The sequence below is a fragment of the Acanthochromis polyacanthus genome, chromosome 4 (assembly GCF_021347895.1).
Source record: "Acanthochromis polyacanthus isolate Apoly-LR-REF ecotype Palm Island chromosome 4, KAUST_Apoly_ChrSc, whole genome shotgun sequence".
NCBI lineage: Eukaryota > Metazoa > Chordata > Actinopteri > Pomacentridae > Acanthochromis > Acanthochromis polyacanthus.
Window position 1 is genome coordinate 40,343,325 of NC_067116.1, and position 17,518 is coordinate 40,360,842.

Genomic DNA, 17,518 nt, shown 5'->3' on the forward strand with positions numbered 1-17,518 from the left:
TAATCTGTTGCTTTCATTTGAAGTTTTGATGAAGACTTTGTGATATATATTTTTTTTAATTTAAAATACATCTTGGTTCTTTTTCATAGGGGAAGACTAATCAAACATCACCATGCTTATCTTGCCATTTATCTCAGAGCTGCATGTACACTTTCAGGTGCTACAACTATAAAACATGTAATTATCCAATCCAATCATTTATTTGGGTTTTGTAGAGACCTCAGTTGTGATATTCAGAGTTAGTCTGCTTTTGCACTTCCAGGTGCTCATTACTCTGAAATGCTCCAGCTAACAGAAAATACAATTCTCCAATCTGGTTTTTTAAAACAACTTTGTAATATTTATGTATAAAATACATAATTTCATGGGGGAGGAGTGGTGATTATGCAGAGATGCTTAAATCAAGTTTAAACCTGTTTATGTTTCCTCTTACATAGGGTAGATTTGAACTTGATTTTAACAGAAAAAAACACTGATATGACCCTTGAAGTCAGTAACTTATTGCCCATGTTAAAGGTTTGTAAAGACCTGGGCTGTGATGTTTGTATATAGAACAATTTATAATAATAAATAATAATTTATAGCCTATACTGAAGGCTTTTATGCAGCCCTGGGTTGTGATACTCATATCTAAAAATGCATCATTTGTTTTTATGAGTGAAGGAAAAAAACATCTCGTTTGTTTATCTCGCCATTGTTACAATTTAATTTTTGACTGCTTGTGCATTTTCAGCTGCATTATTATTGCTTGGAGATGCAATGAGTAACGTATGCATGTGTGTATGTAAACATGCAAAAACACTGTTGTGTCTCTTTAATTCTGTGGTATTCAATAACTTCTTGCACACAATGCAGGTTTTTAAAGACCTGGGCTGTTATTTTTGTATATATAACATGCATCATAGTTCATTTTCATGTGGAAAGAGTGGGGATTAGTTAAAATTCAATTTAAACCTATTTTTATGTTAGTTATGTTACCTAACAGAAATATATGTTTAAACTTGATTTAGGCTTTAAAAACACTGATATGACCCTGTAAGTCTGTCCAATCAGATAACATTTTTGCATATGTCAAAGGTTTGAATGCAGACTTGGGTTATGATACTTATATATAAAGTATATTATTTATTTTGTGGGGGAAGAAAAAAAACATGTTTAACTCACCATTTTTTGACTTGAAATTTTGACTACTTGTGCATTTCCAGGTTCATTACTATTATTACTTAGAGACGCAATGAGCAACAGAAAACATAATTCTCCAATCCAATTACTTGTTGCCCACATAAAAAGTTTTTATACAGACGTGGGTTCTGGTATTTCTGTCTTCAATGTATCTTAGCTCCTTTTCATTGGGGAAGAAAACTCAAACACTGTTGCAGCTGAAGGCAAAGACTCTGCAGGGGAATACATGTGCGCTTGTTATTAAATAGTTCCCACGCTGGGTGACGGTCGGTCTGAACTGACACACTGCCACACTTTCCCACGCACGCTCGAGCCTCCTTAAAGCGCGCGAGGGGGGGGGGGCGGTGGCGCGCGCGTCAGCTCACGGGGCACGAGGCGGGCGCACCGCGGGGTGAGGATCATGTGTAGTCCACGCGCCGAAACTAGGTTAGAACGCAGAGCCGCAGAGAAGGACGGAGCTGCAGGACGAGGACCAGACGCGGTATTATTCCACCGAAAACAACCAAACACCACGACCCAGAGGAGCCAGTAAATAAAACAGACACGCCGCCGCTTTTGTTCATTTTCCTAAGGGTCAGCGCGGATGAGGAAAGCCAGCTAGAGAGAATCCATATGAGGAGTCGTTGTTGTGACAGTTTTCAGCTGCTCCGGTTTGGAGCGAATAAGTGCGCATTGCTCTCAGTGTTTCCTGGCTTCGTTTCCGCCTGGAGTTGTACGACCCGAAGTGTTGGCTAGACTTCACCGCCGAAATGAGAGGTGAGTTTGCGGGAGAACGAATTGTATTTCTGGTAGTTTGCGGAGCAACTTTTGGGAACGCTTCAGAAACTGAAGTGCGTCAACTCCAAGCACGCACTGGAGCAGACGCCAGATTGTACACGGGAAGAAGTAAAGATGTGTTTTTAGTTTTATTTTTTACTAAAATATGCCAATTTACTTATAAAAATATTTGTGAAACACTTATTTAAAGCTGACTGCTTAATCACGCATTTCCATGAATCTTAAAATACGTGATTTTATTCTGTTTCTACATACTGTAAAGGGTTTTGTGCGCTTATTTAGCACAGTTTTGCCTGTGAGAAGAGGAATGCATTAGAGCTGTGCTTCGGCTACTTTATTTTCGCCGGTGAGCGACTCCAGTTATGTAAGAGCGAAAGAGAGAAGGGGGGGCGGTGAGCGGAGTGATTCACTGGCTGTCAAGCCGCATGAAAATCTGCTGGCAGGGACTATTTACGCAGCAAAAAAGTAGTCATTTTGTCAGTTTTGCCTTTTCTTTTACATGAATATCATCCATGTTTGTGTATAATGTCGCTTTTGTCACATTTATTAGTCAATTTGCTCCACAATTTTTCATTGTTGTGCTGTTTTTGAGTTCCTTTTTCGTGCGTAGTTGTGCGTAATGGTCCAAACTGCGATTGTGGTTTGATTTTTCCTTTTTTTGGTTTACAGTTGGTGGATGAAACAGCGTATTTTTGTTTTCACAATCAGCAGTATGATGGCCAGTGAGAGGGGGGAGGAGGGTGGGGAGAGAGGGAGAGATAGAGAGAGAGAGAGAGAGAGAGAGAGAGGAGGTGCTCCATTGACCTAGTTCTGTCATTGAGGATTACAGCAAGTGTGTGCAAGAGTGTGTGTGTACGTGTGTGTCTCCGGGTGGAGGCTGTTTGTCGTCATTACTGATGAAACAATGTTGATAATTTAAATCAGTTGTCAAGGAAGCGCACAGACAGAGAGTGCTGGCGATTATTACTTATGCATTAGGAACAGCAGTTTTATGGGACAAAGATTCTAATTATGAAACACAAACACATCTGTTGACATACATTTCCATGTATGGCAAAATTTATGTGTTTTGAATGACTTGCTGTATGCTGTCCTGATGTCAAACCCTCATGCACTGCTGTGACAAGCAGGATATGGGCACAGCAAGCCCACATTTAACCGTGAAGCACAGCAGGGTTCAGTTAAGCTCAGCTTCCTCTGCCAGCTAAGGTTACTTACATCAACCAGAGTGTATGCCAGTCCACTGAAGCACGACTTGTCAATGTGATTTTTGTCAAAAAAACTACATAATTTACAGTGTCACCCACTCACAGAGGTAGAAATATCAGACTGTGAAGTCCTCAGCCACTGTTACACCTACATAGACTGTATTTAATAGTGGCTGCTCATATGGGGGTTATTCTTGTAAAAACGCTGCATAAAGAGGTTAGGCAAGTGTGGTGCAATGCAATCAAATAATCTTCAATAAAGCAGCCTTATTTTTTATCCCTTTGTACACTGATGCTGCAGCTTTATGAGAGAGTGATGGAGCTCAGTTAGCCCTGGATCAAAGGTTTGGTAGCCGTAAAGCCGAAAGGTTGCTCTCTGCTCTCCAAGGACACTGCTGTGCTGAGCTCAGCCTCCAAGCCACTATCTGTTGAGTGCGCAGCCTTCAGGGAAGTTCACAGCAAGTTACAGTATGTGTCAAGGTGCCCTTTTCTCTCTGACAACTGCATGCTAAGATTCCAGTCTGCTTATCTGAAGCTTTAACACAACCTACGTGTTAGTATGCAAGCAGAGTGGCCCAATGTTAGCGCAAATCTGTGCTTGTTTTCTTGTATTATGACTGCGGTTCACTCTGCAGCATGATAATTGGCCAAGAACTGACAGTTTTCCTCTTTAGCACTTGTTTAGACTTTGTTGTATCTTAATGCGGTGTCATTTGGATAGCTAGTATCTATTTTCGTGATAAAGTGACATCTAAATAGACGTGGGGAGATTTTAACTCAAGGCGACTGTGATTGCGGCCGCTAAGTCCTAAATTTGTTCCTGCGGTTTGGAGCAGCATGAAAAATTACATGCTGTTTGCTGAATTCCTCAATGTGGTTGTGCTTGTGTTGCAGAGGCCCACCTGGGTTTGCGCACACGCCACGGTCAAGTGAATGCGCCCTATCTTTTCTGATCAGTGGTGCAGGATTATATTGGAGCAGAGTGTGAGGTTTGGCTTCTTGGCAGATGCTGCGCTGTTGTTTAACATGTGAATATTTGTTCTAGGGGAAAGCGAGGGATTCTGATATGGAGAACAAAGAAGTTTATTCATTAGAAATGGTTTGCATAGTTTTATATCATGTCAGTCAGTTTACATTGGATATTAGCAGTGTGCTGAGCCTTGAAACAAAACTTGAGGTGAGAAAAATCTAAAATATAAGAGGAAAATGGCAAAAAATGAAGAAAAAAAGTATCTTAATATGACATAATATGTTTGCAGACAGACTTCTGTACTGTACATAATGTACATGCCCTGAAATTACAGGCTTCCACTTGCAGACATGTTATACAGTAGTGCCAATTTTAAGGCCCATTTCGTAATATGCTTGGATGGATGGATGGATGGATGGATGGATGGATGGATGGATGGATGGATGGATGGATGGATGGATGGATGGACTGTGTACACTGAAGTGCAGTGCATGATGCAGGACTGTCTGCTGAAGCCTGTCCACTAATACCTCTCATTCCACCACTACTGTACATGCTGAGTAATCTTCTAAACCTGCAGTGCATTTTTAAAGAGTTTGAGGTTAGTGCCAGGCCATATTATACTATCTGTGCTCTGTAGGTAGGTCAGTGGGAGGAGAATGAGAAGAAGAAGAAGAAGAAGAAGAAGCAGTTATTATTGTTCACATACTGAAGCTGTATAGAAAACAGGTGGCAGTATAGGGCCCTGCACTGGAAGAGAGCAACAGGCTCTTGAGGGGACATGACTGTGTTTTTAATCAAATAAAAAGTCAAGTTCAATGCACCCCCTTCTGTGGGTAATTTAATCACTTAGTTCGTTTCTCAGTACACCGTATATGCCATTTGTCCAGTACAGGCCTCTGAAGCCCACTTGAATGTAGGTTAAGTATACAGTATCTCAGGTGTATGTAAAGTGCAAGGTAAATTGGACCTTGGACTCTGTTTGCTAAGGTGGGATGGGAGGGCAAAGTCTGCCTCGCTGAGCGTTTACAGCACAGATGAAGTAAGAAAGTGCTGATCAGCAGACACTGGCACAGTGAACACTTTTGGACGTTTGTTTGAGTTTAAAGGTTTCTTAGTGTTGCCTCTTACGTCAAAACATTGTTTTCTGTTCTGATGTTCAAGACAGTTCTCATACAGTTTACTTTGGCATCGATGTGACACAATAAAACTCCTCAGATATGTAATGTACTGAGTTTTGTTTTAATTTTCTGGACGTTTTTTCAGCTTCTACATACAGCTGCTAGTGTTTAAGCCAACTTACTTTAATATAAAACAAAATTTTCTTTGTTTTCCTTATTTTGTAAGAACATTTTGTCTTAGAGCAAAGATTAGTGGAAATGCCCTAAATAAATTCCAATGGGAATAAAGGAGCTCCTGTTCAGACTCATGCTGCATTACAACATACCTAAAAGGCAATGGCTGCATCGTAGACTGCTGTAATAACTGCTCCAACCATTCTGTTATTTACACTAAACAGTGTGCACTTAGGTGAAATGTTGTGACTTGTGCAACTTTTATAGACCAGGACTGCATAAGGAATCTCTGGGCAGCCAACTGCACCGGAGTAAAAATAGATTTATGGTGTAACTCAAACTCAGCTGAAATTTCACTCAAATGCTTGACATGCTGCGACAAGTTAGGAGCTACTATTAGCTATGGCTGTCCCACCTCCTGCAGCTAACTGCTCTAGATGTTTTTGAAATATTTCCAGATGTTGCGGGAGCTATGAAGGTCGTCCCTCCTTGCTTCAACTGGACATCCAGTATCTTTCTGTAATCAAATCTCACACTGTTGTCTTTCCAGATACCAAAAGCAGGGATCCACCTCCCCCCCTCGTTACTTAAGGACTTTAGTCAGATTTCGCTCCACCTTAAAAACCTGCAAGAAAAACCAGATTGTGTTCCTTGTGAGGCTGCCACCGCCAAGCGCCTCCCACTTCTAGCTGAATGGGAAACTGTGTCAGTGGAGCAGCTCCTGCTTACTGGGCTGACTGTGCCGCTCAGCTGACTGGCAGGTGAGGCAGCGAGTCACCGACAAAGCCTCCCGCTCGGAGGCCAATGGCAGCACAGGAGGGGCGAGGGAGGATCGGCACACTGTTGCCAAGACAACCACCTTTGAATGAGAGTGTTCATGGAATGCGGCCAGACTGCAGTTATATAACAGGCTGAAGGGCGGGGGTGAGGCTCTGGAGGGGGGAGCGATAAAGGGAGCAAGGGAGAAAGGGATTTTTTTTTCCATTGCCCTTTATTCATTTCTATCCCTCAGTTGTGTTTCACTAGCAAGCACATTCTACCAAACCAAGACACGCGGATATGTCAGCCGATCGGCACAAAAAAGTCTTTGTCGGATAAAAAATGTAGGTAATTTTTCTCCCCTAAGTTGAGATTTTCAGGGTAATGTCAGCCTCTTTTGCTCTGCCTCTGTGTGACGCATATCTCTCCCCACACACACTGACTCATGTGATTGGTCGGTTGTGAGTAGTTTATAACAGCTTTAGAAAAACAGCAATTTTCTGAAGAGCTGTAAAGACCAGTTTGAGATTTTTTTTCCTGTGATTTACAGGTTACGTAATACCCTGTGTGACCCAACAAAAGTGGTTTGTTTGGCTCACACTCCCTGCAGCCAACGGCAAATCAAATCTTGCACACAGTCTGCACAGTAACAGTCGCTCGCAGTTGTTTTGTAGGTTACAATTCGTAGACCTTGGAGGCTTCGCCATGGCAGTTTTTCTTTGTTAACCTGCTAACATTTTCTTCATCCTGGAGGAGGAGTGATAGCGCGAGAGAGACTTGTGAAACTTTATAACCCCGGGCCTCAGCTAATGCAATTGGCCTGCTATTCTGGGCTTGCGGAGGCCCAGCTACTTAGATAAACAACATAATGAAAAGAACAGGCTGTTCCTGGGTAAGAAGGCTCAGGCTTCCATGATGAACGCAAAGTGTATAATGCATTCACTTTGTCCCGTTTTCTGTTTTCTTGACACTTCTCTCGTTTCTTCACAGTCCTGTGACATGTACACTTCGCGTATCTCATTATTCTCAGCTACATTTAAGATATTGTGATCCACAGGTAACATTTCACTGTAAAGGATGTCATTTTTTAATGAGAAAATTCAAGTTAGTCCACTTTCCCCAAACAGTATTACATAGAAGGTGATGGTCATTTTGTTTGAGTTCAGTTTGAGTTAAAAATCCTGACTTTTGGGAGTAAATATTGATTTATACTTAGCTGCCAAGATTGAGGCGATTTATTGACAATGATTGCGGTCAGCCCTACAAAGCAAATGTTTGATGTTCCTGTGACTGATGCTAAAATATACTTCTATGTTGCAACAGTGGCCAAATCTGTGTTTACCTGTGGCTAAGTGTGCTTTATTTATTTATGTTAATGTCTTGATGTCTGTTGTATAAGAGTTGCAATGGATATGACTTTTTACTTTTTTCTTTTTTTTTTACTAGAAATGAATCTGTGCATAATTTTTCTCAATTAATGCATGTGTTTTTTGTTAGTACATTAAAAAAACAAGACTAAAATGCCCATCGGCGATTGCCTATGTTATGTTTTAATTTTTTTTACCAACAATCCAGAAATATTAAATAAATAAATACTATAATAGAGGGAAATTAAACTAATTTTAACCCTAGTTAGGCAGGTTTGCCTCAGTTGATTGCCTCATCATTTTGGATCTACCACATGGGGCACAATTAAAGAAATCTGCATTCGTATGACTAATTATGTAATGACAGCAATTACATTTGAATCATTTCCTGTTTCCTATTCTGTATTTATTCTTGTTTTTTATAAAATAACTTATCTTTTCATGTAAATCTGGTCCTTTTGATATGCATTTTGCATTTTTTTTCTGCCTTCTTGTCTCTGCACAGCTCAAATAGAAGTGATACCCTGTAAAATCTGTGGGGATAAATCATCAGGGATTCACTATGGTGTCATCACCTGCGAAGGCTGCAAGGTGAGTAATCATCATTGGTGAAAGTCAGGAAAACAAATGGTCTCCAAGTTTTCCCACTTTCATTCTACTGAGTTCAATCAGATCAAAGCATCTGATCTAAAACACCTGACAGACTTGCAGATGCTCATTTTATGTCTGTCTTTGTTCGTAGGGTTTCTTTCGTCGCAGCCAGCAGAACAATGCCATGTACTCATGCTCACGACAGAGGAACTGCCTAATTGACCGGACCAACCGTAATCGCTGTCAGCACTGCAGGCTGCAGAAGTGTCTCGCTCTCGGCATGAGCCGCGATGGTGAGTTCAGTTACTCAATCCATATTTAATTAACTCGGAGTTTCCACCTCCCACTTTCTGGTTATCACAGAATATCTGTCATGTAATCCTAATTTTCTTTTTTTGCCTTTACCCTCATGTTGCAGCTGTCAAGTTTGGCCGAATGTCCAAAAAGCAGCGCGACAGCCTGTACGCAGAAGTCCAGAAGCACCAGCAGTCCCAGGAGTGCGCGGGGGTCGGCGCCCGCGAGGAGAACGGCGACATGGTCGACCACAGCCGCCCCTACAGACGAGGCTCCAGCACCACGCTTAGTGATCTTGACGACATTACCACGCTGCCGGAGGGCCTGCTGTTCGACCTGCCGCTGACCCCGGAGGACGGAGGCGGAGAGTACTGTAACCTGGACATGCTGGGCGGCAGTGGAGGCAGCAGCTCATCCTCTCAGAGTTCACCAGAACAGACCAACTTGGACTTTGTCGACGGCAACCACAGCATCAAGCACGAGTACCAGCTGTTGCACGATTCTGGACTCTTCTCACATGCTATCCTCAACCCGGTGCCTGAGGGCTGCTCCGTGCTTGAGATCGGTCAGTATTAGCCCGCCAGTTGGTGTTAAATCTGTCTTAAAGCATAATGAATCTGACTGCAATTAAAAAAAAAAAAAAAAAAGAACTAAAATAGGACTTTCTCTCCAATGCAGAGCGTATAACCCAGAGTGTGGTGAAGTCCCATATTGAGACAAGCCAGTACAGCACAGAGGAGCTGAAGAGAATGGCATGGACCTTGTATAGCCCAGAAGAGACACGGTTATACCAGACCAAGGTAAATGAGACACAGATGACAAGAATTCCTCATTAGTATGCATCTTAAGTTGTTAAAATCCTCTAACATCATCCTGGATGTTTGAGGCAACTAAACTGTGTCGTAAACTCCTGTGTAAAGTGTAAATCCATGAAAAAGTAATAATGAAATATCACTATGGTTCATCCTGTCCTCGTGTTCTGCGTTACAAGGTCAACAAATAAATATTTTTTTCAGTTTTCAACCTTGGATAAAAATCCACAGTGAAACAAATTAAAGTGCCGCCACGAGTGGTTTGAAAATGCAAAACAATTTTTATCACACAGTTCCTCCTCGGCTCTCTGTCTCGCTAGTCAAGGTTGGAGGCCGTCGCTCTAAGTGAAATACACCAGATGTTATCAAGTAACATTTTAGCAGTAATTAGATGCAGTCGGCTGAGAACAATTTGTACGCAAACTGTACGATGTATGTTAAGTGTTGCAGTTTTTTATAATCCTGTGTGGTTCTTTTTTCTCCTTCAGTCAGCTGAAGTGATGTGGCAACAGTGTGCCATTCACATCACCAATGCAATCCAGTACGTGGTGGAGTTTGCCAAGCGCATCACTGGCTTCATGGACCTCTGTCAGAATGATCAGATTATCCTCCTCAAAGCAGGTCAGTGCTTGACACCAATATGCACACACACCCTGCAGGCTAAAATCAATTCTACAACACGGTTAGCACTCTGCAAACATTTAGCTGTGACAAAGATAGCTGTTGTAAATATGAATAGTGTATTACCCTCAAGTGGTAGCTGACTTCACAGACTATCACATGCTTGCAGAGTGACTTTAAAAGGTGCATGGTTGTTCTTTCTGTAAAGAAAGACCAGCTTCGTTTAGCTTCATTTATCCTGCTTTCTCAGGTCAACATGCAGTAAATAACCCCAACTTACAAATCACAGAGACTTTGTTTGATTTGAATTGGAAATGTAAAACTGTTTTTTTAATGCAGTGACAGCTAAAGCAATAAATCTGTCAAAACATTTGATTAATGAGTTTTGAGCGACAGCCAAGGCCTGTCTTCATTTTAAAAAAGATGAAGCAACAAGAGCAGCCACAGAGAGGTATTTTGTCAGGCAGTATTTAGTTAAATAGATTCAGAGCATTACCACACCTGTGTTTGATCCGTCAAACCCGAGTGACATCTCAGGGTGCAGCAATACATTCCTGTAAGTGTCAATTAAGCTGTCAAATCATGAGAAAACATAATCAAAAGTAATAGAATAAACACTGTATGATTGGACACAAACAAAATGTTCTGTCTAGTGTCACATAATTACTTAAACAGGTGAATATTTGCACATCATTTACAGTTTACCTAGGAAATTATATAAAATTACACTCATTAAAGATTTTTAATTATATAACACAGGACTTATGTAACATTTATTATCATATTTGTTGTGTTTTCTTTTAATCTTATGCCCTTTAAATTTGCTAGTGCAACTATTTTTTTCCTAAAATATCTCTTTGTGTGTGTCTCTGTGTGTGTGTGTGTGTGTGTGTGTGTGTGTCAACAGGCTGCATGGATGTTCTCCTGATCCGTATGTGTCGGGCCTACAACCCCATAAATAACACATTGCTCTTTGATGGAAAATTTGCCTCCGCTCAGCTTTTCAAGTCTCTCGGTGAGTCAACCCATTCACCATCTCTCTCTTGCCCTCTTTTCTGTTACATACACTGTATAAAAGGCTAATCAGGTGATTTTTGGTGAAACCTTTTATCTGTCTCACCTGTGTCGTCTTCATGGCATTCTGCAGTTTCTATTTTTAATGACTTTCTTTTCTGCTTTTTTCCCCTTAAAGGCTGTGATGACCTGGTGAATTCAGTGTTTGACTTAGCTAAAAGCCTGAGCCGCACACAGATGTCCGAGGAGGAGATGGCTCTCTTCAGTGCTGCTGTGCTACTCTCACCAGGTTAGATAATACTTCCCAAAATGTCTCACACACACACACTAAACTGATGAAACTGGTATTTCATACATCAAATAAGCTCTTTGTCGGGACACATATAAGAGTACTGTTTGACTCACAGTGAATGAATCAATGCATGGACTACATAAGTCAGGGCTAATTTCAAGTAATTTGATGTCATGAATGGACTTTTTCCAGCTACACACCGTAAACATCGTGTTTCCATAAACCTCTTTCACAGACATCACTTCAATATAGGATATATCACTTAAACACATTTAAAATGCTTTTTAACAGAGTTCTCTGAAATTCTTGTAGCTTTGTTAACTTACTATAAGAATGACAGGATAGTTCTACTAGTAACCTGTTTTATCCAGTAAAAATAAAGTTTTAGAGATGCAAAAATAAACTCCCCCACTTCATAAATACACTTTTACTCACCTCACCTGTTAATTCCACCCGGATATCCTGCAAATAAAGGAAAACAAACATGTCAGCTGGACAAACACTTCAATTTTTCACTTTGCTGCCATTGTGACAGCACAGTACTATTGTTGACTGAATATTTATAAAGTACACAATGGATTATACCAATGGTTTGCATGTTATAATACACAGTTTGCATAATTTCCTGTTACCTTTATTCCAATTACAAGTCTACTGTGCAACCACTGTTACTGTTACAATTCTACTTTGCATCAAAGTATAAAAGTCAGCATAGGAAACAGAAGGATTGTCACTGCAATGGCAGCGGCGATAGGCAGCCTACTGTTAAATATTTAAGAGTAAGAAATGCTGCTGACAACTGCGTTAAGATGCAACATTAATATAACTTTGGAATTTAAAATATATAATCCAGTGATTTGTTCTCTCAGGCAAGTTTCAAGTCCCTGCAAAGTAAATTACAGTAAATTTGAAACCAGCAGTTGCCTTGAAGGAGGAAAATCAGCTTTAAACATTTCAGTACAGTCAGCAGTAATGCAAAGTACAAGCTGTCCTATTTAATATGCCAAAACTGTACAGAACCACCGGTGTAAAACTTTGTGATCTGCATTCTGCTTCTAGATACTTGTACATTGTAAGCCTTGCCAGGTTCAGACCCAATTTGGTGACATGATGATAATACTGATGTTTTTCCTCAGACCGACCCTGGCTGACAGATGTCCAGAAGATCCAGAAGTTGCAAGAGAAAGTTTATATGGCTCTGCAGCGCTGCCTACAAAAGGAGGGAGCATCAGAAGAGAAACTAGCGAAGGTACAGAGCAACGCTGGCGATTTGATGAAAATACATGACCTGATATGCTGTTCAGCTGCTGCACGAATATGATGTCTATTATAATTCTGCCTCTTGTTCTTATTTTCCCCTCTAGATGGTGTCTAAGCTTCCCAGTATGAGGTCCATTTGCAACCTTCACATTGACAAACTGGAGTTTTTCTGTCTGGTTCACCCTGAGACAGCATACACTTTCCCCCCGCTGTACAGGGAGGTCTTTGGCAGTGAAATCACCTTCCCTGACTCCACAGAAGGGTAACACCATTTAGCTAAATAGCATGATTCAAATAGTGACACTGAGGTGTAGGGAGAGGAAGATTAAATTGTGGCAACCAGCTGAAGCGAAACCAACCAGCAGCTCAATGACAATCCTGCACGCTACACTTTAGCACACACTCCTCTCACCTCCGAGCTCCCAACCCTGTGGAGTAGCTTTCACTGCCCTGCAAGCCAGTCTTTTCAACTTAACACTAACAGAAGCTGCTGCTGCTGGGTAATTAGTGCATGTTACCTCCTTTTTGAAGGAGTATAAAGAAACTATTAAAAGCGTAGCCTACATCGTTTGTATTCTCAAAAATATTTTTCTATCAGAAGACCTTAAACCTTTCATCGAGTTGAATTCCTTTCTAATGTAAATCTGACTTTCACAGTTCCTGTAAGCTATTGTTGAATGTACCCCTCTTCCCTTAAACCATTCAGCACAGCCCTAGGCTTGATATAGAATGTACATACTTAAAGTCCTCACCCACTTTGTGGAGATTTTGCAGTAAATGATGCCTGTTTCAGTTGTCAGTCTAGTGACAGTTTATTGTTTCAATCAGTATGTTTGGTAGCACCCATAATTTTTGCAGTTTTGTAACATATGAACAAACTGTTTAAAGGGACCATGATCAAACTCGCAAGCAGACAAGGTTTTTTTTTGTTTTTTTTTTTAAAAACTGTGTGAATCATGGGCAAACATTTAGCGTGTCTGTCGCCATGCACCTACAAACTCTTGCACACAGAGCACAAAGCATAGCACTTAAGCCGAAATGGTTGTAGGTATTTTTATTAGCACACCCTCAGACACTGATGTAAGTGAGCTCTTTAATTTTTTTTTAATGCAATCAATGACCTCAGTCCTAATACCTTTTTCCCTTTGCAAATGCCACTTAGAGAATGAGAGTGAGAGTCACAGAGGTATTGTGAAAGTATTTTCAGATGTTCCTTTTTATATATACAGATATATAAATATGTAAAACATCTATAATTGTGTAACCTAAGAGCTGTTATGAATTCATACAAAGTGAGGAGGAAGGTAATGTGCTTGAGCTCAGGTCTCTCAAATAGATACTGCCTGCCCACACTTGGGGGTTCTGGGATAGAAAGATTGTTGCTGAAAAGTAACAAAAAAAAAAACTAAGATCGGGATAATTAGCACTTGTGAGTCTGTGTCAAAATCTAAAAATGGTGTTCTGGCACAAGATTTTATGGGTTCACAGTCAAACTGTGCCATCTGGGAAACTTATGTTCAACCAGAAATGCCAGAAACATCCTCCCACTGTAGCTAAAGCTGTGTGACGGAGGTGCTGGGACCACCGCGGAGGGGTTTAATCTGCCCCTTCTGCGAGCATGCCGTGGCCCAAAAACCTCCAGCACCTCCAGCAGGTTCAAAGACTCGGGAATAAAGGAAGAAATGTGACAAATGTGCACCTACATGGTCGGGCGAGTGGGCAAAGAATAGAAGGTGGATGATGGTGTTATTTAAGCTTCTTAGATGTCAGTAAAAGGGGATTTACTGTCTGCACCAACTCTCACTGCTTCAGGCCGGGGGGCAGATGATGCTGTCGAAGGTGTTCTGATTTGAGAATTAAATCTTCTATTCCTTATTCCCCACTTCCTTACTACCTCACCCTCTTCAAACACTACATGGCACAGCAAAGGGTTGACAGAGCCATCAGCTACCCCCCTGAGTTCATATATTCGCAGTCGCACTAGAGAGCTTCTTCAAAAAAAATGTGGTGAAATTTCATTGGTTAAATATATTTGTTAAAACTGAGCAGAAGACAAAAGCAGAGTGAAATGCTGGATTTGCGTATTTTGAGGACATCCTCTCTGACTGCTGTTCTGTCAATTTAAAGAGTAATTAATGCCTTTTAGGTCGAGATCGATCTCAAGTGAATTGTCTAGAGACACCCGAGGGAACCTTTAAAGTAGGGGGACGTATTGGATTTCTGTGTAACAACAACAGCAAAAGTATTATTCTACCGGTATGCTAAAGAAGCCATGAGAGAGAGAAAGAACAGCTGCAATTGGAGAAAGCACTGCTGTAACTTCTACCTTTAAGCATTTTATGACAATCACATGACAGATGTCTGTCTTTGTGTAATATTTAAGGCAGATTTTGCTTTGCACTGCTGGGACAGTGCAGTTCGCCACATTATTTCACACAAAATGAAGGGGATGCGACCCTCGTCTTGGTACTTAAGACAGTGGCATTGTGGGATTGTGCAATAATGTCTTTCCCATTGTTCTCAGTACGTTGGGCCTCCGTCGCCATACGGTTAATATTCTCATAAGCACTCCAGCACAGTTAATCTCGCAGCACAGCGGTTATTATTTACCAAATACACAAGCCAACTTCTTTCGCAAACGAGCTGAAAACGGCGGAATAGATTGTAACAAAGTGCAATGCTTTGTGCGTCGAAGCCTGAGAATGTTAGACATGCTGATTTCAAGTGATTCAGTGTGTTTTAGTAACTTTTGCGGGCTTCAGAAAAATCTGTCCAGGGGGCAGAACTTATGATCTGCACTTACATTTCCGTTTAGAGTCACTCAGGGAGATAGCTGGGCTCTCTGTCCTACAAGTGTCTGCAGTTAGTCTAGCTAGCAAGACACCTTGCACCAACATAGAAGACCTTTAAACCTTGATCACTGTGTACAGTACATGTTCTTGTGAATGTTTGATTACAGAACTATCAAAGATTTTACCCCTGTCTGATATCATTATTGCAAGACTTTTTTTGAGTTTGAGTCATAGATTCAATAGGATATTAAAAAAATATATATATACAAAAGATGGATTATAATCTCTGAATTTTGTGTTGGTTTTGTTGTGATCTTTTTGTTTCTTAATTTTTATCCTTTTATGTACTGTTTTATTTTTTTCTCATCAGTTTAGTGTCCTTTTTTTTGTTTTGGAGAGATGTAATTCTATTTTTTTTAAAAAGAGCGTTTTTAAAGATGTCTCCCTAAAAGGTTTCTCTTTTTGTCATGATCCTTCTGTTTATGATATTTTCACTCTATTTTAAGATTATTATAATTAAATCAATATAGATTTTAATATGAAATAATTTATGGTATGTCATGGATATAAAGCCCAAGAGGTTTTAACACAGTGAAGTGTTATTGCACAATGGTGATACTATATGTGGATTTAAGAATGTAATAAAAGTCTTTTTACAATTAAACGGGCTTGTTGTGGCTTTGTGTTACATTTAAGGTTATCATGAATGAATTATTTTTTAAACAGCAATTTGTGTTTCAAGGGACACTGACTCAGTTCCTTCTGATAATGAATGTAGCAGGTCAAAAGGGCGTTTTCATATTTGATCCTGTGAACTATCCAGATGAGCCAGCACTTTGTTGGTGACTAAATGTTGCTAATGTGTTTTTTTAATGCACAAATTATATTTAATCCACCTTTATTGAATTGGGCGTAGTGTAAGACTTGTCTGGTGTTAATCATGAGGTCTCATAGCATAACTCTAAAACTATATGCATAGTTAGATACAGATCAGATACTGAGAAGACAAGACAGTCTGGAGTTTTTTGCAAACCAAGGCAGAAAATCCAGTTCAGGCTGCCAAGGTCACATGAACTCAATGGCCCCAGAATACTCCAAACCTACAGTATGTCAACTGGTTTGTACCGATGTAACTGAAACTATGCTGGAACATACGTATGTACAAATGGTAAATGGACTTGCTCTTATATAGCGCTTTTCTACTCATCAGAGTACTCAAAGCGCTTTTACAACAATTGCTCCCATTCACCCAGACACACACACATTCACACACTAATGTGCAGGTTGCTAATCAACCTGCAACATCAGTCAGTATACATTCATACACCAGTGGAACAGTCACTGGTAGGCAATTCGGGGTTCAGAATCTTGCCCAAGGAAACTTCGGCATGCAGCACATGACTAGATGAGAGCGGGAATCGAACCGCCGCCACTTCGATCATTGGACGACCCGCTCTGCCACCTGATCCACAGCCGCCCAAATGAAAAATAAAAAACAATCTGATCAGATAACTTCTCAACAATGCGCCCAGGTTCTGTCTCCACGGAAGGTGTCTCTGTCAAAAATCAGCTTTAAAGCAATTTCAAAGGAGTTTTGTGTTCATAAAGGGCATTTATGAACACAAAACTCCTTTGTGCTGTGTTCATGAAGGGCATTTTTCCTCAAATTTTCTATTTATTTAAAAGACTACAAAGCAAAACTATAGCAGAAACTGCTCAAAGTGTTTCGTAGAAGTAAACAGGGAAGCATATGTTCCTACAAATAGAACATCTGGTCTATAGGCCCTGCAGCAAACAGCACTATAAAATGTGTCTGCAGCAGAGGGGGCTGCATTTCACTGGTTGTAGGACCCCTGTTAGTTGTGAGTTAGGATTTTAAAGGTTTAGTTCACCCAAAAGAGTACTTTCTGTTGTGCACTTCGACTTTTAATAGTTTAGTCCACTCAAACAGTGTGTTCTCATGAAGAATTTATAGTTTGAAAGGTCTCTTCCACCCAAAATGTAGTGTCTAACGAATAAGTTGTGGATCTAAAGGTTTAAACCATCCATATAGTACTGTTTAACTTCTGATTTTTAAAGCTTTTTCCATCCAAAATGCTTCTCTTTGTCCAAGTAATTTCCATTTTTGAGGTTTAAGTTCACACAAGTAGTACTTTCTAATCAGCAACTTATGGATTTAAATTTTTTTCCATTCAAATAATGCATTCTATAGTCTGGGTTTAAAGGTTTATACCACCAAAAATACTACTTTTTGTCTAAGCATTTACAGTTTTCAAGGTTCCAA

The 17,518-nt window shown here is 40.4% G+C and overlaps 1 protein-coding gene across 1 annotated transcript; it reads left to right on the forward strand.

The window, feature by feature from the left end:
- The first annotated feature begins 1,535 nt into the window (after positions 1–1,535).
- Positions 1,536–15,898, forward strand: rorca (RAR-related orphan receptor C a). Its single transcript, XM_022210437.2, has 10 exons — positions 1,536–1,938; positions 8,064–8,149; positions 8,301–8,442; positions 8,568–9,008; positions 9,122–9,243; positions 9,744–9,876; positions 10,784–10,891; positions 11,069–11,179; positions 12,319–12,431; positions 12,547–15,898. The coding sequence occupies exons 1-10, from the start codon at positions 1,932–1,934 to the stop codon at positions 12,706–12,708; spliced, it is 1,425 nt and encodes a 474-aa protein (XP_022066129.1). The 5' UTR covers positions 1,536–1,931; the 3' UTR covers positions 12,709–15,898.
- The last annotated feature ends 1,620 nt before the right edge of the window (positions 15,899–17,518 follow it).

Bases quoted from the DNA above. Each gene is read 5' to 3' on its own strand.
- rorca (XM_022210437.2), top strand. The intron at 9,877-10,783 runs GTCAGTGCTTGA...GTGTGTCAACAG, and splicing joins GATTATCCTCCTCAAAGCAG to GCTGCATGGATGTTCTCCTG. The intron at 12,432-12,546 runs GTACAGAGCAAC...TTTCCCCTCTAG, and splicing joins CAGAAGAGAAACTAGCGAAG to ATGGTGTCTAAGCTTCCCAG.